This window comes from Drosophila serrata, unplaced genomic scaffold, assembly GCF_035046125.1.
Source record: "Drosophila serrata isolate PLE 108 unplaced genomic scaffold, ASM3504612v1 contig_240, whole genome shotgun sequence".
Classification (NCBI taxonomy): domain Eukaryota; kingdom Metazoa; phylum Arthropoda; class Insecta; order Diptera; family Drosophilidae; genus Drosophila; species Drosophila serrata.
This window is the reverse complement of record NW_028257138.1, coordinates 5078701-5097013: the sequence shown is the minus strand read 5'-3', so window position 1 is coordinate 5097013 and position 18313 is coordinate 5078701. Positions and strand designations below refer to the sequence as shown.

The window sequence follows — 18313 nt, the reverse complement described above, 5'->3', positions numbered from 1 at the left end:
TCTTTAAAGTTAACAGGTCATTTATTCATAGTTCAAATTCTTAACACTAGATTATATATTGAATTACATATTTAATGTCTTTAAATATATAAAATGGTCAGTTTGCCCTTTAGGGTGTTAACATGATTTTTAAAGAAAGTAGAGTTGATTTTCCAAGCCTGAAGCCGGTGCACGATTAATGCTCTCCGCTACAAGGAATGCCAGCTTATGCGCGTACTGGCAAACTGCAGGCACGCGACAGGTGCCAGAGTAGTTGTAATACATGTGGGTCATCTTGTACGACAGGATCTGGAGTTTATCCGCATCTAAGCCCATGTTGTCATGTATGACATTGTAGTTGGTTGGCGACACCGTTCCCTGCCTTACTGCCTGCGAGACCAGGAAGAAATCGTAACGCTCCGGCAAGGTTATAATGTCGTCGACAACAGTTCCCGGAAGCGGATTACGCTTGTTGGCAAAGTAGCGAGTGTTGATGCGCTTCGCCACCACCAAAAAGGCCATGCGACAGCCATCCTGCATGCCAGCTGACTTGTATATTTCATCCATCTTTTCCTTCAAAAATTTAACCTCGGTGTTCACAACCTGATGGAGCTGGCCATCGCCGACGCCGTCGCGGAAGAAGAGAATACGCTCTGGAAGGGTACCGTGGTGCTCGCGGTATGCCTTGAGAGCGCAGGTCATGTTGACTGACATCTGGTTGGACAACTCTTGGCCCTTCAAATGCTCCGTCACGGAGGAGAAGTAGCGACATGATGTCCTCATGTCCATAGTGGCCACCAAGGCCCCAAAGGATTTATTCTTACTCTTCGGCGAGTGGCAGACATCAAAGCCTACGGTCATCAGGCCTCGAACCGGTAGCTCCACCATCCAGGGGGCGCCCATCAATTTGGCATTCATCTGTATTACCACCTTGGTTGCGATCGACATCAGGCCAGACGCTTTTTCCGGGCGTGGGGCAATGGTCTTAAGAGTAACCACTTGAGACGGAACTGGACGGTCTACGCAAGTGCGTTTTTTGATGCAGCTGTACCTGTAAAACGATCAAGAAAAATTAATTAGCTGCCTTATGCCTTACAGCAAACGAAAGCGTACGTACTTCTCTTCATTCGGGGCCTTCAAGACAATCATTACGATTTGTGGGTCCTTGGACCCGGCATTGTCAATCGCCTGGGAGTAGGTGGTGTTGCGGTCATCGCTGATCGTCTCGCTGCAATAACACCGCAGCAAATCAATGTGAAATTCTCAATAAATTAAGTCAATACTCACTATCGCGGATCGGTGATACTCATCTTCATGCCTGCCGCCACGCGAATGCACAACTTCACAAAGTCCTGAGCTTCGTTGACACCACGATGAGGGGTAATCACCAACCACCTCTTGATCTCCACGTGAGAGAACATTGATGAGTTGCGGAACTCGTTGGACCAATCTGCGCGGCTGTCGCACAAGAACCGCTTGTTATTGCCGAGCACAATATTCTGCGGTGGCAGAACGCGAGCTGGGATCTCCACCAAGGCCGTGTCCAGTTCAATTTGCCAGGATTTCATCAATTCCATGCTATCCTTGGACGACTTCAAGCGCTTATTGAATGTGCGCAAGCGTTCGATACGACGATCTGGTGTTAGACGCGTGTATTCACTCATGGCTTTCATCAATCTAATCGAACCGGGAGCAAAGATGTACAATATTTTTAGTTAACGCTTTAATTTTGTGTTTCTTAGCCCACCTAAAGTTAGCACGCATAGCATCTGTCATTCCGGTAGCCCTTGCTAATTCCGGTATAAGCATTATTAACTTGTCATCGCCACCACGAATGTTCTTGTCAGTGGGGCGTGATACAACTAAGGGCTGCTTCAAATCTCGAATTGTGATGTTATAACGCTGAAACATTAAACATTTAAATATATATATTTAATCAATTTATGATTAAATATATTTACTTTTTTGTAGTACTCGCAATATGATATTTCACCTTCCCTCTGGGCGAATTTCGACAACGGTGAAGAATTAAAATCAATATCATCAACGCGATAGGTCTTGTTATTGTAGTCTGTTAACACAACCATTCCTGGATAAAAATATGTTAAAAAATTTATTATTAGGGAATAACAAAATGTAAGACTCTTTAAAACAATTTGAAAGGTTTTTTCTTTTTAAAAGATTGTTTTTAAGCTTACCGATTACTTGACGCTTGAAAGCAGTTTGGAAGTCATCAGTGTCACGAACTGCATCCGATAAAATGTTGTACAGGGTATCAGTTCTCATCACCTTGTGTGCAATCTCTGCACAAAGTAGAATATCATTCTCGTGCTGACGAATCGAGGTCTGATAACCAGGCCAGAGTTCCAAGCGGTAGTTCTCTAGATTGATCTTAAAATGGCAGAGAAAGTAATGGATTATGTATAACAAGCAAAAAGGATATACCTAAATAACAAGCACTTATCTTACCTTTGCTTGAGCATCAAAATAATTACGCGACACCAGCTGCAAATTCAAGCCCTCCATGGCTCTGCGCAGGATTAAGTTAAGAACCTGAAACTGCTGGTTGTCCGCGGTCTCCACCGAGCCAACATGTTTGATCCTGATCTTAATAAGCTCGCCAGCGCGGCTCTTAGTCACAAGTTCCAAGACATAGGGACTATTGGGTATGGCCTTGAAGTAATTGCTGGAGAACAAGATAGTTCCGTCGAATATATATCCCCCCAAATGGCTGCGATGCTCATTCAGAAAGGCTCGACGCAGGCGCGTATTGTCCACCTCAGGGCTAAAGTCCACCCTATACTGGTATATTGTCCAGTTGGGACGCTTCAGAATTTTGTAATAATTGGTCTGCACAGTAATCCTTGTTCCACTCGTTCCGTTCTTAGTTGCCAGGCCCTGGGGACGTGAGTGTACGATATCCGTGATCAGGCGACGGCCACGGACAGAGCCACGAGGATCCCCTGATTTATTATTAATTATATTTTGTATTAACAATACCATAATCATAAAGGGAAGACATACCTTCCGAAGTCGGGAACTCAGTTTCAGCGGATTTCAATGTTTCCGTGCGAGGGTCCAAATCCTTCGATGGAACACCCCCTGCTTCCGGTTCAGTTTCAGTTCGTTCAGTTGCTTCGCTTTTGGAAGTCTGCGACGAACGTAGCGATTCGCCCTGCAATTTTAAAGGTTTATAACTAACTAACAATAAGCAAATTTGTCGTAAGTTCACAGAAAGACCAGTTTGACATTAGTGTTCCAGAGTATGGTGAATTTCTAAATATGGAAATTAATTTGTTCATTTATTTACTAGAAATTCGTATTCTTTTTCTTTCGATTTTTGTTTTTTTTCGTTCAAGATATGGTATCAACATACATAACAATGAATTTACCGTTTATTTTTTTCATTTCTTACGATTTCCTTAGCTTATCACACATACACACACACACACACCCACATTGAAGCTTTTTCGCATCATTTTATCCATTCCCATTTGATAAGTTTTCAATGAAATGATGCTAAATATGAATGGAATGAATACAATTTATAAAATAATATCAGATTTGATGTAAATTATTTTACAAACAAATACTGAAACTTTTTTTTTTTTTTTTAAGATTTTATGTTGACATTGACAACTAGAAAATTGACACATAGTTTTTTTTCTCTTCTGATCTTTCAAGTTTTCTTTAAAATGCATGGACTCGACAGGAGACTACATAAATACATGAACATACATAAATACCTTAAGAAATGAAATAAAATTGGCATTATTATCAAGTTTTCATTGCAATGAAAATAGAACTTGAACTGAATGCGCATAAAAGAAATACTTTCCTAATGAACTTGCATAACAATGAAACTTTATTGGCACCCACACCCGCCGTTTAATAACACAGTTTAAAGTTTTAAGTGAATAACCAAAAAAAAAATGAAAATCGCAATCATCCTCATCAATTATTTTCCTAATAGGTAAAATCAAACTAAACTACATCTTAGTTGGCCGGCCATTTTGTAGTGACATGCAGTTAGTTGCGAAAATGTATGCGCGCTGTCAGAATACTTCTCTGAATTCTTTTTTCTTGGAATTATGGCGTCTTAAATGTTGCAGTCGAATTCCTTGGTTGCCATTTAATTTAAGCGCCAAATGAACTTACCAGCTGAGGCATACCGCGCTTAGCCTCCTTGGCACGCTTAATACCGCGTCCTCGTCCACGGGAAGTTCCACTATTCTCCGGCAAATCCATTATTTTTTTATTTTTTCACTTTTCTCACTGATAGTTTGTTTCAACTGAAGCACGTTGACTAAAGCTCGATAATGAATGGAAGACAGGAGAAACGGGACTTTTTAAGGGCACCTAGAGGTGGAACTTAAAAGAATTCTGTAGTTATCGATAAACGATTATCCGACTACTTATTTTACACAATATTAGGGCTTTTGCACGACGTCAATAAATATATTTAGGAATATAAATAAAAAAAAAAACAAATTATGTAAAAATTCGTTCAAAAATCAAATCAAATGTACTCAAAAGCAACTTCTTTGAGGTAAATACTACGCCGTTAATAAAGATGCTTGGTTAGAATTTTAAGGTACAACTAAATAGTATTGAGTCCTATTTAAAATAAAGGGAATTTTAAAAATTAAATGTTTCAACTAAAAATCTAGTTGAACTAACATATTTTTACCAATAATGGTAAGCAGCTGCTTGGAAATATTTCCACTGTTTTCTTTAAAATTAATTTATCGGAATTTAAAAAGTACAATTTTTGGCACAATGGAATGGACTAAAGGAAAGCATTTTTATTTTTTAATCGAAATTCAAAACATTTTGATTCAACTGAAACATTCAAATAAAATGCCTAACTAAAGGGGAAATGAATTTGAATAAAAAAAACAGTACATTTTAACATTAAAAAAAAAACGATTTTAATATTTATATCAAATTCCGAAAAACACTGTGTTATGTTAATTTTTTAAGATTTACAATTAAAATTTTTACAACTTCGGGAGTCCGAAATTGCTATACAGTAATAGAGAAAATCCAACATAGCACAGGAAAAAATGCATAGAGCCTGCGATGGCTACATCGACTCGTCTGTTGACGCTGATCAAGAATATATGATTTAAATGACTACTTCACTTAGTTTCAAGCTTATGACTGAAATTATACTACCATGCATGGGTATAAAAATATAACTGTCTCTGAAAACTAAATATTTTGACCTTAAATGAACCAAAACGAATAACAGGTTCTAAATACTGCATATTTTAAAATATGAGAAGAAACAAAAACTTGGTACGATCTCCAATGCGTAAGTTACGTTTAATCAGCAATATACAGCATTTCTGTATTCGGTTCTCGAAGCGTTTTAAACACACACACACACACGTTCTTTTCTTATTGAAAGTTTCGGCCGTTGGTTTTATTAACATTTTAGGTAGAAACACAATATAAAAGTCTAAGACTCCACCTTCACAACGGTCGTCTTCTCCGACACGTACAGACCGTCAAGGAATTTACGGATATCCTTATTCTTAACGGTGGTGGACTGCTGGATGAGGGCGGCAGATCCAGAGACCGACTCGATGTCGTTGCCCTCCACGATGAGCTCGTCCTTCTGGGCAGTCGAGTTGACGACGGTGACGCCAGGGGCCATCTCTACGCGACGAATGTACTTCTCGCCCAAGAAGTTACGGATCTCAATCACTGTGTTGTTCTCAGAGGTGACACAGTTGATGGGGAAATGGGCGTACACAGCGCGCATCTTGTACTGAAAACCGAACGTGACTCCTGTGTAAGCAAAACAAAGTTAATATTGAGCTTTCCATTCTCTTATTCTGCCACTCACCCTTGATCATGTTCTCAATGTGACTGCACACAGTGCGCACGGCGGCCAGCTCCTTCTTGGTGCCGAACCACTTCTCCACCTTCAGGGTGCGCTTGTCGGGCATGTACATGTCCAGGGCCAAGTGCTTGAAGCTGCGCTTCAGCGTGCCGCGGGTGCCGGTGATGGTAACCACACGGGCCTTCACCGAGGCCTTGATATCCCTGGGGATCTTCACGCACTGGTTGGAATTGATCGTTCGCATATTGACGAGTCTATCGGAAACAAGTAAATAGGGTTATTTGTTAGCTTCACAAACATAGTAAATCCATTTCATCATTCAACAGGTGCTCCTAGGGTTCACCGTTTGGTCTATGCACTCTGCATTTCATTTAATTATCGTCCAACATAGTATGGCTCAATGGGATTCCGGCGAGTAGCAGCCGCGAAGAAGCATCGCCAGAGCAGCGCCGCCCACACCACCACTTTTTGTTCCGCCAAAGTTTGCCATTTATTCCCGTGTTCCCGACCATTATTTCGCTCTAAACTTTACAGCAACTTACTATCGGACCGGCCAATTACAATAAATTGTAATTTAACGAAATTGCAAATTGTTAAAATGCAATTTTACGAAATCCACGTGTGGGCTCGTTCCGGAAACGAGACGAAAAGGTGGTGGCAAAACATCGGAGCGCTATCGATATTGGATATTCTTATCAAAACATCGATAATTTGCACTATCGATGTGTTGATTTTTTTTATTTATTTCTAAACTCTTTTATATAAATTAATAATTAAAGAAACGAATTAATTAATTAATTAAACATTAATCATAATAATCGTAACCATTTATCGATGCAATATATAAAAACTATGTGCATGGCATACAAAATCGATAGGATCGATTAAAAGAGTGTGACCACAGAATATCGATAACGGAGAATATCGATAATTATTCACATAAATAGATATTTTCGTCCAAGATTATAGAATTTTTTTTTTTGTAAAAAGATTTGAAAGATGTGTGGCACGCAAACCAATATAATAAATCTGGAATTATCGATAAGCCTTGATTTTTATCGTAATTAGATTCTAATTAATACCGTTAAATAATATAATTTAAATATATTTACCAAAATATACAAGAATTAGCAATAAGCTCTCCAGAAAATATTGAATAATTGAATTTATTTTATTGATGCATTTTGTTAGATTTGTGTTTCTTTAAAAATAACAACAAAATCCCCTGTTACGTTTGACCTTAAAGTTTACAAATATAAACTTTATGCCTATTGCATTGATTTATTTTATAGGCAGTTAAAATATATTAAAATTGTAGTGACAAATACGTTATTTTAACGCTTAATTATAATTTATTACCAATTAAAGAATACCATTAGTATCTATCGGATATCGATAGGCCAACCATAAGGCGGGAGCGTGGGTACAACAGCATCCTAAATTGCGAATTTTCCTCAAACATTTGTTTTAAGTTGGATTTTAAAGTTAGACTTGCTCGCCCGCTGCCCGCATTAGCTTAGGTTCCCACAATGACGGCTCCGCAAGCCCAGCTCGACTTCTTCGCGACGGCAGGAAAAATGCTGGAGTGGCATGACAATTTGGACAGAAATAAGCCGGGTCTGCTGGAGGTGAGTACACCACTGGGATCGCAGTTTGTATATTCCAAGATTGCTTAATAACGTCTTTGTAGTTGACGGGCGTCACCCAGCATGGCAGAGCCACGACGAGTGGACTCAACGACTACGACTACCAAAGCTTGTCCTTTCTCAAGTCGGACGAAACACATAACCTACAACAGCTGCGGACGGTGACCAAGGCGGGCATACCCAAGGAGATCCTGGAGCACTTCAAGCGTAGGTAGTTAAGGCCCCGATACCAACTTGGCTCTACTTTGTTAGTTACCTTGCAGATATCAAATGCCACTGCACGATGGGCCTGTTTCCGGAGATTGGGCGGGCCTGGCTGACGATCGATTCGGAGATTTACATTTGGACCTTCAACCAGGCACGAGACGTCGCCTACTACGACGGGCTGAGTCACTTGATTGTGAGCGTTGGCCTGATCAAGCCGAGAGCCGGTGTCTTTGTGGAGGACGTCAAGTTCCTTCTGTTGCTCACAACGCCCATTGAAGTGATCGTCCTGGGCGTTACGTTCGGTGGGAGTGGATTTAACGAAATGCAGTTGATGAACAGGCCCATATTTGTGATCGGCACGGATAACGTCTCTATAAGCGTCATCAAGGGAACGGACGACGGACGCATTTTCCTCGGTGGCCGCGATGGCTGCCTGTATGAGATTTCCTATCAGGCGGAGTCCTCTTGGTTTGGCAAGCGATGCAAAAAGATTAATCTCTCTCAGAGTCTGGTCTCGCTGATGGTGCCGAATTTCCTGAAAGTTTTCACGGTAACTAGGAGAAATCTTTACGGATAAGGCTTCCTGAATCAACAGAGAAACTTCTTTTGCAGGAAGTGGATAGCATTGAGCGCATTGAGGTCGATAACAGTCGAAAGCTGCTATATGTACTCTCAGAAAGGGGCTCAATCGAGGCCTGGGACATCAGTACGGATTACTCGGCAGCCCGAAGGTTGGGCAGGATCACCCAGAACGATATTACCAGCCAAGCAGTCAAGTTGATCACGTAAGTTAAAGTAAACAAAAAGTAATACTAAGTCCTTAATCTTCTGTCCCTTCTAGTACGGTTGATCCGACGATTTTCAAGTGTGTCAAGGCCATTTGTCCGCTTACCGCCGATGATTCCAGCAAACTGCATCTCGTGGCCGTCACCCAGTGTGGCGTCCGCCTGTACTTCTCCACCATATCGCTCAATGTGCAGCAGCCGCAGCAGCAGCAGCAATTTGACACAACTGGTAACTATTCACAGTTCGATAATCAAGGTTTTGGTGGCCAGGCGGCTCCACAGGGACAACTATCGCCTGTTGGAGGTGAAACTCCAAGGGGACTTTATCTGCTCCATGTACGTTTGCCGCCCGGCTACACGCCGAACGCCACCACGAACAAGCCAAAGCAAGTGCATGCCGCCCACTACACCGAAGGCAATATGTTGATGATCACCACCCAGCAGCAGGAACAGGATCTCCTGTGGTCGGTGAACTCGGCGCCGTCGGTTAACTTTACCTATTTAGTGGAATCCACGGCTCTGGAGAGTCTGGACGGCGTGGTTTGGGGCATGGCCGAGATACAGGAACCATGTGCGCCATTCCTAAAGTCACCCTTGACCAGTGCTAAGCATTCGCGGAAAGTGGCGCTGCTCACCAATCAGGGCACGCACATTATTGAGTTGCTCAAGATGCCAGACGTTCTCATGCAGATTCTCCAGTACTGCAATGGCCCGCATCACGAGGAGGTTAAGATGTTCTTTCAGTCGCAGAATCAGCGCGAGGCCTGCGTAACAGCCCTGTTGCTGGCCACCTCGGACAGCTATCGTGGCGGTAACATCGCCCTGTGGGCAACCCAAGCGTTTATGCTCTATGGCGGTGAGCCCTGCTTCCAGCATCAAAAGTTCCTGAATGCGAATAACAACCGCACCTTGGCGAATCAGACGCCGCTTGGGCCCAGTGCAGTCACCGGAAGAGAGCGTTTGCCCATGTTCATGTCCACGCCAATGCCAAATGCCAATCAGGGGAACACGCCGATGTCGTACAATGCTTCGCAGTTTAATCAGCCAATAAGTCCAAGTAAGTAATAAAGAGTAAAGAGTTAAACATTACTAATATTAAATGTATTTTCAGTTTCAAACCTGCAACAGCCATCACCGGTGGTGGTGAATAATGAGAATTCGCAAATAGTTTACTCGGCCAAACACGATGGGTTGTACTTGTACGTCTCCCGAATGCTACGTTCCATTTGGCAACTGCCTTGCGTAGACAAAAACTTCTGCTCCCAAGTTGGTCCCAAAGACTGTTCTGTTTTGTTAGCCGATCTACGGGCCCTGCGCCGCTTCCTTGAAGATCATTCCGTGCACGATATATCCTGTAAGTTTAAAGGAATATTACGTAAACTCCTTAAGTTATCCCACATGTTGCTCCTTGCAGCTTCTACTCGCGTTTCGTTCGACAGTCATTTGGACAGAACCAGTGGCTACAACACTCTCATTATGGCCAACACTCATTTGCCCATCTCCGAGCAGCGTAACTATGCCGAGCAGGCACAGGTTGAAGAAAAGCGTTCCCTTTCCGCCCTCAATCTCTTTGTCAGTAAGTATAATTGTTTGCTTACTTAAATTTTTATAAGTAACCCAATGAATTTCTTTAATTAGAACACGCCTGTGAGGTTCTGTCTCTGTGGAGCATCTTAAATGCGCACCCCTTTCAAAACATTTGCCTGCAACTTAATCCCGAACAGCAGAAGATGCTTATGTGCTGCACTTTCCGCGACCTCCTGCTTACCCGATCAGAGGTTACCGCCTTTCTGATCATCTCCCTGATCAATCTGTATCTGAAGGATAAGGCCGGAGTGACGGAGGTGTCCAACAACTTGCGCGAGCACTGCCCCAATCTCTACAGGCACGAGGATGCCGTCACCTACAAAGCCACCGAGCTATTGATGAACGCCAAGAACTGTACTTCGGCCACCGAAAAGGAGCAGAAGTTGCGAACCACTCTGCAGATGTGCAAGGAAGCTGCACCCACCTTACCGCTGCGTAGCATTTGCCAGCAGTTCACATCCACAGAGTTTTACGAGGGTGTCATCGAGCTTACGGCTGTCTGTGCGGCCAAAAGCGATCCCGAGGAGGTGGGCATACATTTTTACACCAACGGTGAACCATCTGAGGATCGCGAAGGATACGCTTGCTTTGTTACCAGGTGAATAGACATGAAAGTTGATTAGTTATTTGGGTTGAGTATATCAAATATGAAGATTATGGGAAGGCCAATTAGGGCAAAGCAACATTCAAGTTCTTTTATTAATTTGCTACTTCATATACAGGATGAACTACTATAAGGAGGTGCAAAATATGCTTGATCACATCTATCAGACGGCGCGGAATAAGGCGAATCCGCAGGATCAGACTAAAACATCGCCCATTCAATTCAAAAACATAAGCTCTACCAAAGTCATCCCGAAAATTGTGGCTCAAACGCTGCGCGTCAAGGACCCCCTGATCCATGTGACCCTATACGAATGGCTGCTCGCCCACGATATGCTCAGTGAACTTTTGGATGTACAAGAGCCAACACTGGGCGAGTTCCTGCGACGGAATGCCACGCGCAATGCCGAGAATGTGGTTGTGATCGATTTGCTGTGGAAGTATTACGAGAAGAACAATCATCATCCCCAAGCAGCACAGATTTTGGATAACTTGGCAATGACTCGCAGCGAAAATATAACTTTGGATCAGCGTATTGAGTACTTGGTTCGAGCGGTGATGTCCATGCGAAATGGAAACGTTGGTTCGTCCATAACAAGTGGGATATTCCTGAAAGAGCTCGAAGATAAGGTAGTAACATAATACAATCTGTATATTTATTTTCCTAACGTATTATTTTTAAAATTCATAGCTGGACATAGCTAAAGTTCAGCGAACAGTACTGAACGCCATGAAGGAGCTGGCTCGCACTAACCACGAGGCAGCCGCCGCCGTTAAGGAGCTGAACTACGCCCTGTACGATATCACACAGCTATATACACACTTTGCGGAGCCCTTCAATCTTTGGGAGTGCCAATTATCAATACTGAACTGCTCCCATCACAACGATCCCCTGCTGATCGAATCTGTGTGGGGTAACATTATTAATAGCACTGTCGAGGAGCCGGGCACGGCTCTGGAGCGCAGCAATCGGTTGTTTACCAAAATCGAACTGTTAGTAAGGGAATATAATGAATCGGGTGCCTGCTTCCCCTTTGCCTTCCTCATAAGGGAGCTGGAAATTAAGGCCTGTCAACTACGGTTACCAGAGGGAATAGTACCGGAAAAACTGGTCACAATGAGTCTGGATGTTGAGCTCCTTCTGGAATATTACTCAAGGTGAGTAACTCTTAAAGCAAATCGTTAAAAACATGAACTTACATTGTATTACATTCCAGAATGATTTCGATGAATGAACGTGTGTGGGCCAACGAGGGTAATGAGTGGCATTTGATCGAGTCGGCCATCCGAGTGGTCACCCTCCTGGCGGACAATGCACAGACCGTTTGGTACCGCTCCAAGTAAGTAAAGAGAAGAGCGAAGTCCCATAACAGGATTATATATATTGATACATTCCCTTACAGACGACGCATCATTGGCAAAGCGCAGGACATAGTGGCTGGGTGTTTGAATATTTGTTACCAAAAGCCCGACACCAATCGTCTACAGAACTCGCTTAAGGAACTTCAGAGCCGGCTTCAGCGCCTAATGGTTAATGGTTAAATAAATCTATTTTTTTGGATTGTGAATTAATTTTCTGAACTAGACGTTAAGTTTGACTGAGATATATATTTTGTAATTGTATTAAAAGTGTTAAATAAATTGATTTCCCCCGTCGAAGTATGATCACGAGGTGTCCATCATCTTCAGATGTGCTTCTGTCAGAATGCATTTGGTCATGTGGCATGGGCAGGGCATGGGATGCTCTTCAGTGTTGGGATCGAGTAGATCCACTTCCAGGTTGTACTTGCGCATGTCGCCCGCACTGCGTTTCATTGTTATTTGAAAGGCAATGGGTGACTTCTCCTCCAGGCTCTCGCAGGATTCCTCGGGCAGCACAACCACGCACTGTTTCCAATGCGTTTGTGGGGACAGCGGGGATGTGCTTAGAACCACAGACTCGGACTCGTCATCGCTCGGAAAGCGCACCTCGAACCAAATGCAGAATCCCTGGTGGTTACCTGCCTTCTGGGCGGTAACCACCTCCTTGAACTGAATGCTGTCCAGATCGCTGGCATTCACATCCAGTAGGCTCATCCAATGGAAAACGACGCCTTCGTGGAGCAGGTCTTTCGGATTCAAATGCATAACCTCCGGCCGGGATGACTTCTGCGACCGCAACTTGTTGGCAAATGTGTTCATTTTAATACCGTCCACACTGTGCCAGTCGTCGAAGAGCGATGGAACCGCGCAGGGTGCCACAAAAATGGTGCACTCGCTGGGAAACAGCAGGCCGTCCTCCTTAAGGAACTTGTCCCTGGCCAACAGAACGGAGTCCAGCATGCCCTCGTGCAGTAGGTAAAAGCCCATCCACTCGGAAACGATGATGTCCACCTTCTCCGCCTCGGCAGGCAGCACGAACTCCTCGATCCGGGACTGGATGACTTTAACAACGTTTGTCAGGCCATTGTCTTCGATCAGGTCCAATGCCACTTTGGTGGCCACATTGGAAGCCTCCACGGCGTACACCAAACGGGCCCCTGCCTGCGCACAGAAGGCAGATAGGATTCCGGTGCCGGCGCCCACATCCATAACGACCTTATCTTTGAACAGTGCCTTGTTCCCGAGTATCGCATTGTAGTAGGCTGTTTGTCGTGGCCGATCCTTTAGCATGAGCTCGTGGATCTGCCATATGGGTTATTGTGTGTCATTTCGTCGATCTTTATTTGTATCAAGCTCACCTCCAAGTTTTCATATTCATCGAAATATGCGTTGGACATGGCAGCGGACAAAATCAAAACATTCACAGGTAAACTTTTCAAAACAACGTGCTGGAATAACCAGTGTGACCGAAGAAAATGCATACAGATCGATAAATGGTTATGGCGCTTTCGATAAATGTTTAAAATGGATTAAAAGGGAAAAGAAATCATAAAAGGGAAAACAACTTTGGAAAATCTATAATTTAATTGATACTAGTTTCACTTTGTTCCTAAAATTCATATGAAGAAAAACAAGATAACCATGACTTGGTATTACGGACCTTCGGTGAATCAATTAAGTGCCATAGCCACTTTTTTCTCCAGTGTCTTGCAGCCGGAGATGGCGAACAGGCCGTGTTTGTTATCAAAGCTAATCGAGTCTTTAAGGATGTCATCTATGATGCTCTTGTCGGGTGTTTTTTTCCAGCGCCCGAACTCCGCCTCCAGGCACTTTATCACATGCGTCTTCTCCATCGGGAGGAACGGAATGAAATGGTCGATGACGTGGGAGTCTATTAAGGCGGTCTTTTTCAGTCCTCCATGTGTGTTGTACGCAGCCTTTTTCAACAGCGGTTCGAAGTCGCTAAGCCGGGTGTCCTCGCGCAACTTGCCGCCCAACATCAGTTGGCCCAGATGGTCGGCAATGTGTACGCCGCCCGTGTTTGAGATGAAGATGAATATCGCCTTCGTATTGTCCGTGCCGTCGGCGAAGGCATTGTAGTCGACCAACGAGGCGAGGGTGTCGAAGACGCCGCTGGGCATCTTGTCCACCTCATCGAAGATGAACAGCGAGCGCGGGCAGTTATTCAACTGCTGTCGCACCTCCCTGTTTATCCGCTCCTTGTACTCGCCCAAGCGCTCCTCCTGTGGAAAGTCAGCCTGACCCAGGTACTTGGCCACGTAGCCGGACCTTGAGCCCTCCAGGTAAAGTGCCTGGGCGATCTGCTCAGCCACGAAGTTCTTGCCCGTTCCCGGCTGACCGTGAAAGCTGATCACCAGCGGCTTGCGCGACGTCCTCTGGGAGCTAAAGTGAGCCGTCAGGGCGGGCACTACGTGCTGAGCCACGATGTGTTGGCCAATAAGCGTACTCTCTAGCGAACTCCTGAGTGCTTGTACGTCGCCAGGTATGCTCCGGTCATCGCAGCACTCATAGAATCTGCAGTACGTTTGGTTCTTAAAATAAACTGCAGTGCCGGCGAGGCCGAGGCCCACGGCGGTCATGCTGAACGGCTCAAAAGACTCCGCTGGCAGGATAAGCAGGACGCAAAGGGACATCGACAGCTCAAGGAACATTTTGGTGGCTCAAGCTTTTCACTATTTATGTTCTTATTTATCGCTAAACTTGCTTACATTCTTTTAGAAAGTGTTTAAAAAAATGGGAATATATCGATAAATTGAGTAAGACCGTCCCACAGAATCAGAAAAATCTGCGCATATCGTAAGTTTTCTTTGGTATTTTAAAGCAAAGGCCAGGCCGTCATGCCAAAATGGCCGTCTCGTCCATTTCGTTTTCGTCTTCTCCCCATAAAAGTTGATAGACCTACAAGTAAGATTTTCCAAGTTAATTATGCGTAAAATGAACCATTTAAAAGAATAGTAGTTAGTGTTCAGCATAGTCATGGCATTGAAAAACGATGATGGCCTGCTTTTCCTGCTAAATGCAAGGAGATCAAGCTTATTTTCTAGAAAATAGCTTGACGCCAAGTGGTGGCACCACGTGTTTCAAAATGGCGACAGCTGGAAAATGTGAATCGAATGATGAATACCTTAAATACCTTTTGCGGTTTCCACCAGAAGGCTTCGGCCTAAAGATGGGCAAGGCGTCTGACCAGAAAACTAAGATTAAGAGTTTGGCAAAGATTGCATCTTCGGTACTAACCTCAATGTTGTTTCTCTTGCAGAATGGCGGACGCAGCTCCAGCCCGTAGTGGATTCCGTGGCGGATTTGGCTCTCGTGGTGGTCGTGGTGGACGCGGTCGTGGCCGTGGACGCGGCGCCCGCGGTCGTGGCAAGGAGGACTCCAAGGAGTGGGTGCCAGTGACCAAGCTGGGTCGCCTGGTGCGCGAGGGAAAGATCAAGTCCTTGGAGGAGATCTACCTGTACTCTCTGCCGATCAAAGAGTTCGAGATCATCGACTTCTTCCTGGGCTCCGCTCTCAAGGATGAGGTGCTGAAGATCATGCCTGTGCAGAAGCAGACCCGTGCCGGTCAGCGTACCCGCTTCAAGGCCTTTGTGGCCATCGGCGACAACAACGGCCACATTGGTCTGGGCGTCAAGTGCAGCAAGGAAGTGGCCACCGCCATCCGCGGAGCCATTATCCTGGCCAAGCTGTCCGTGGTCCCCGTGCGCCGTGGCTACTGGGGCAACAAGATCGGCAAGCCCCACACCGTGCCCTGCAAGGTGACTGGCAAGTGCGGTTCCGTCTCCGTGCGCCTCATCCCCGCCCCCCGTGGTACCGGCATCGTCTCGGCCCCCGTGCCCAAGAAGCTGCTGACCATGGCCGGTATTGAGGATTGTTACACCTCGGCCCGTGGCTCCACCGGCACCCTCGGCAACTTCGCCAAGGCTACCTATGCTGCCATCGCTAAGACGTACGCTTACCTCACTCCCGATCTGTGGAAGGAGATGCCTCTGGGCTCCACCCCCTACCAGGCATACTCGGACTTCCTGTCCAAGCCCACTGCTCGCCTGCACGCTGATGCCTAAAGCGACTACCATGCAATCCAGACTTTTTGAAATAAACGTCAATAACATATAAACTAGAATCCGTTTTATAATTTATAGGAAGCTGCTAGCATAACTGACATGGTTAAAAAAGGCTTGGTGATGCAGCTTAAAGTTTGTATATATGTATTTTAAATCAGTTGTATACTACAAAATAAGTATAATCTAAGAACAACCCTACGCTTTTACGCCGTACGCCTCCGGCATACGCTCAATGGCGTACTTGTGCGCCGCCACGTACATAATGGGTACGCCCGGGATCTTGCGGATACGGTTCTTCAGGTCCTTGTCATTGGTGGCCACAATGTAGCACTTGTGCTGGCGCACCCGCTCCACCAGGCAGTCATCGGCATAGGTGCCCTTGTGCAGGCAGGGCAGGCGCTCGAACCGGGGATCCGAGATGATGCGCAGGGCCAGTTTGTACTTGTTGCCCAGCTTCTCCAGCTCGGCACGCACGCAGTCAGAGATGTAGGGTATGCACTTGGCATACAAACAGTCCATCATTCCCTGCACAATGTCCAGCTTGTTCTTGATACTAAAGTTTATGAAGTTCGTGTCCAAGACGATGTGGTAGGGCGGTCCCAGCTGGGTGTTGTACTGAAAGAACAAAGCGGAGCTCTGCTGGGTAGCCTGATGTACCTTGAGCTCGTGCGGATCAGCAGCCTTCTTTCGTTTAATCCTCGTCTGTTCCTTGATCCGACTGTCGGTGGGCTTCATCAGGCGTTTTAGTTGCGCATTTCGCTGCTTCTTCACCTTTTGCGTCTTTTTGTGTTTTCCCTGTGGTGTACGGATAATGTGTTAGAGTATGAAATTTGTAGTACAGCAAGTTAATTACCATTTTAAATATAACTCCTTATAAAACGTAAACAATTAAAAACAAAATTGCACGTGCGGTTAACGATTTTGGTGATCAGCTGGTTGCACGGAGATAAATTGGTATATCGATATTAAACAGACCATTGTTCAATATTTTTATATATATTAAATTTATGAATATGACCAATATCGATATTTGCCGTTGTGCGATATTTTAATATCGATAGCAAGGGTTGCATTTTTCATCGCCGCCATTACTTTCCACGTGCATTTGTCGGATGTCGTTCATTTCATTTTAAAACTCGCGATGGTAAGTTGGACAGAGCTCAGCAAAACTAAAAAAAAAGTGTTGTGCCTCAAATGATGAAACTGATGACGAGACTGAAGGGACATTTTCTCGACACAACGCTGTATTTTTCAGCGTTTTGTTGAACAATATTTGTTCATTTAAAGATGAATCGGCAATCTGATGGCAATTCTTTAGCATAAATTGTAGTATTTCATGGCGTAGACTGAGTGCTAACGAGACTAATTCTATTTGCAGTGAGAAATAACGCAGACCTAATGGATAAATTGAACTTCAAGCGTGCATTGTGCGCGTGAGACTCCTCCGGCCACATGTGACGTCGTTGAGACACCTCGGGGCACGCGAGGTTACTGAGACACCTCGTAACACGCGAGGTTTCTGAGACACTTTGGGACACATGTAGGCCCTCTTGAGGACACACAGAAGGTAAGACATCGTTTTCTTCAAGCAAATGCCTCTGCTCTTGTGATGATTTTTTACACAGACCTGTACCGAGAGCTAGACTCGTGTGGAAAAATGTAAACTGATTCAAAAAGCAAACCACATTTCCTTGACAATGCACATTTACACATATTAATTCAACGTATTTCTTCCCTTTATTTCTAGGTCTTGGAAGCCTGGTTGAGGTTAGGTTTTCCTACCCGTGGACGCGAAGCGGCTGAGCACGTGCATAAGACCATCCAAGGTATGTATTATAATAATTAGCAGTAATTAGAATAAGTTGAAAGTGCTTAAATGATGATTGCTTCAAATACCTTTTGCGGTTTCCACCAGAGGGTTTCGACCCAAGGATGGCTTTTGGCGTCTGACTTGCACTTTAAACAAAATTATTATTTTCAGTGCCTTTTAATTTACAAAAACTAAATTATTTTCATTTTTCCCGTTACAGATTGACCGACTTGAATATTTGCTGATCCAAAGAAGATTCTTCAACCCAGAAAAATTATTAGAAAAATAAATCTTATATAAATGGAAATTTATTCTTTGGTTTAATTTTATTTCAAAATCCTTTTAATGGAAAATTTATACTGCTGTAGTGCAGATGGGGAAATATGTGTGTAAATGCG

At 44.3% G+C, this 18313-nt stretch overlaps 7 protein-coding genes, 2 long non-coding RNA genes and 1 other non-coding gene across 10 annotated transcripts; 4 read left to right on the top strand and 6 right to left on the bottom strand.

The window, feature by feature from the left end:
• Window positions 1–2: 2 nt before the first annotated feature.
• On the bottom strand, window positions 3–4350 carry aub (piwi like RNA-mediated gene silencing protein aubergine). The gene is made up of 9 exons (XM_020951764.2): window positions 4138–4350; window positions 3004–3154; window positions 2449–2942; window positions 2178–2370; window positions 1941–2068; window positions 1727–1881; window positions 1267–1656; window positions 1097–1207; window positions 3–1030 (listed from the first exon to the last, which is right to left on the bottom strand). The coding sequence occupies exons 1-9, from the start codon at window positions 4225–4227 to the stop codon at window positions 130–132; spliced, it is 2613 nt and encodes an 870-aa protein (XP_020807423.2). The 5' UTR covers window positions 4228–4350; the 3' UTR covers window positions 3–129.
• A 1027-nt stretch (window positions 4351–5377) lies between these two features.
• On the bottom strand, window positions 5378–6480 carry RpL9 (ribosomal protein L9). Its single transcript, XM_020951697.2, has 3 exons — window positions 6373–6480; window positions 5834–6084; window positions 5378–5775 (listed from the first exon to the last, which is right to left on the bottom strand). Exons 2-3 carry the CDS (start codon window positions 6072–6074, stop codon window positions 5444–5446), a joined length of 573 nt encoding a protein of 190 aa, XP_020807356.1. The 5' UTR covers window positions 6075–6084; window positions 6373–6480; the 3' UTR covers window positions 5378–5443.
• Window positions 6481–7162: 682 nt separating this feature from the next.
• LOC147643995 (uncharacterized) lies at window positions 7163–7871 on the bottom strand. Its single transcript, XR_015271196.1, has 2 exons — window positions 7733–7871; window positions 7163–7675 (listed from the first exon to the last, which is right to left on the bottom strand). It is a non-coding gene; the product is annotated as an uncharacterized LOC147643995 (long non-coding RNA).
• Window positions 7321–12323, top strand: Nup154 (nuclear pore complex protein Nup154). Its single transcript, XM_020951756.2, has 12 exons — window positions 7321–7458; window positions 7521–7683; window positions 7740–8233; window positions 8296–8468; window positions 8525–9525; window positions 9580–9822; window positions 9883–10044; window positions 10107–10653; window positions 10778–11288; window positions 11350–11816; window positions 11876–11998; window positions 12062–12323. Exons 1-12 carry the CDS (start codon window positions 7360–7362, stop codon window positions 12198–12200), a joined length of 4122 nt encoding a protein of 1373 aa, XP_020807415.2. The 5' UTR covers window positions 7321–7359; the 3' UTR covers window positions 12201–12323.
• On the bottom strand, window positions 12247–13432 carry Art8 (Arginine methyltransferase 8). Its single transcript, XM_020951757.2, has 2 exons — window positions 13379–13432; window positions 12247–13322 (listed from the first exon to the last, which is right to left on the bottom strand). The coding sequence occupies exons 1-2, from the start codon at window positions 13415–13417 to the stop codon at window positions 12324–12326; spliced, it is 1038 nt and encodes a 345-aa protein (XP_020807416.2). The 5' UTR covers window positions 13418–13432; the 3' UTR covers window positions 12247–12323.
• Window positions 13433–13585: 153 nt separating this feature from the next.
• On the bottom strand, window positions 13586–14824 carry LOC110183478 (torsin-like protein). Its single transcript, XM_020951758.2, has one exon. The coding sequence runs from the start codon at window positions 14690–14692 to the stop codon at window positions 13691–13693; it is 1002 nt and encodes a 333-aa protein (XP_020807417.2). The 5' UTR covers window positions 14693–14824; the 3' UTR covers window positions 13586–13690.
• Window positions 14825–14900: 76 nt separating this feature from the next.
• On the top strand, window positions 14901–16158 carry RpS2 (ribosomal protein S2). The gene is made up of 2 exons (XM_020951759.2): window positions 14901–14945; window positions 15301–16158. The coding sequence occupies exon 2, from the start codon at window positions 15302–15304 to the stop codon at window positions 16103–16105; it is 804 nt and encodes a 267-aa protein (XP_020807418.1). The 5' UTR covers window positions 14901–14945; window position 15301; the 3' UTR covers window positions 16106–16158.
• Bka (FCF1 rRNA-processing protein Bka) lies at window positions 16155–17096 on the bottom strand. The gene is made up of 2 exons (XM_020951760.2): window positions 16959–17096; window positions 16155–16900 (listed from the first exon to the last, which is right to left on the bottom strand). The coding sequence occupies exons 1-2, from the start codon at window positions 16959–16961 to the stop codon at window positions 16301–16303; spliced, it is 603 nt and encodes a 200-aa protein (XP_020807419.1). The 5' UTR covers window positions 16962–17096; the 3' UTR covers window positions 16155–16300.
• A 47-nt stretch (window positions 17097–17143) lies between these two features.
• On the top strand, window positions 17144–18222 carry LOC110183482 (uncharacterized). The gene is made up of 4 exons (XR_002319610.2): window positions 17144–17249; window positions 17484–17672; window positions 17853–17931; window positions 18136–18222. It is a non-coding gene; the product is annotated as an uncharacterized LOC110183482 (long non-coding RNA).
• Window positions 17295–17411, top strand: LOC147643994 (small nucleolar RNA Z5). The gene has a single exon (XR_015271367.1). It is a non-coding gene; the product is annotated as a small nucleolar RNA Z5 (small nucleolar RNA).
• Window positions 18223–18313: the final 91 nt, after the last annotated feature.

What these genes read in the sequence shown, in the direction of transcription:
- aub (XM_020951764.2), bottom strand. Translation starts at nt 4,227, where the DNA reads ATGGATTTGCCGGAGAATAGTGGAACTTCCCGTGGACGAGGACGCGGT. An exon ending in TGAGTTCCCGACTTCGGAAG is followed by an intron (nt 2,943 to 3,003) that starts GTATGTCTTCCC and finishes ATAATAAATCAG; the next exon opens with GGGATCCTCGTGGCTCTGTC. An exon ending in ATTGCGAGTACTACAAAAAA is followed by an intron (nt 1,882 to 1,940) that starts GTAAATATATTT and finishes TTAATGTTTCAG; the next exon opens with CGTTATAACATCACAATTCG.
- RpL9 (XM_020951697.2), bottom strand. Translation starts at nt 6,074, where the DNA reads ATGCGAACGATCAATTCCAACCAGTGCGTGAAGATCCCCAGGGATATC. An exon ending in CATTGAGAACATGATCAAGG is followed by an intron (nt 5,776 to 5,833) that starts GTGAGTGGCAGA and finishes TTGCTTACACAG; the next exon opens with GAGTCACGTTCGGTTTTCAG.
- Nup154 (XM_020951756.2), top strand. Translation starts at nt 7,360, where the DNA reads ATGACGGCTCCGCAAGCCCAGCTCGACTTCTTCGCGACGGCAGGAAAA. An exon ending in ATAAGCCGGGTCTGCTGGAG is followed by an intron (nt 7,459 to 7,520) that starts GTGAGTACACCA and finishes ACGTCTTTGTAG; the next exon opens with TTGACGGGCGTCACCCAGCA. An exon ending in CAAGCAGTCAAGTTGATCAC is followed by an intron (nt 8,469 to 8,524) that starts GTAAGTTAAAGT and finishes TGTCCCTTCTAG; the next exon opens with TACGGTTGATCCGACGATTT.
- Art8 (XM_020951757.2), bottom strand. Translation starts at nt 13,417, where the DNA reads ATGTCCAACGCATATTTCGATGAATATGAAAACTTGGAG. An exon ending in ATGAATATGAAAACTTGGAG is followed by an intron (nt 13,323 to 13,378) that starts GTGAGCTTGATA and finishes CCCATATGGCAG; the next exon opens with ATCCACGAGCTCATGCTAAA.
- LOC110183478 (XM_020951758.2), bottom strand. Translation starts at nt 14,692, where the DNA reads ATGTTCCTTGAGCTGTCGATGTCCCTTTGCGTCCTGCTTATCCTGCCA.
- RpS2 (XM_020951759.2), top strand. Translation starts at nt 15,302, where the DNA reads ATGGCGGACGCAGCTCCAGCCCGTAGTGGATTCCGTGGCGGATTTGGC.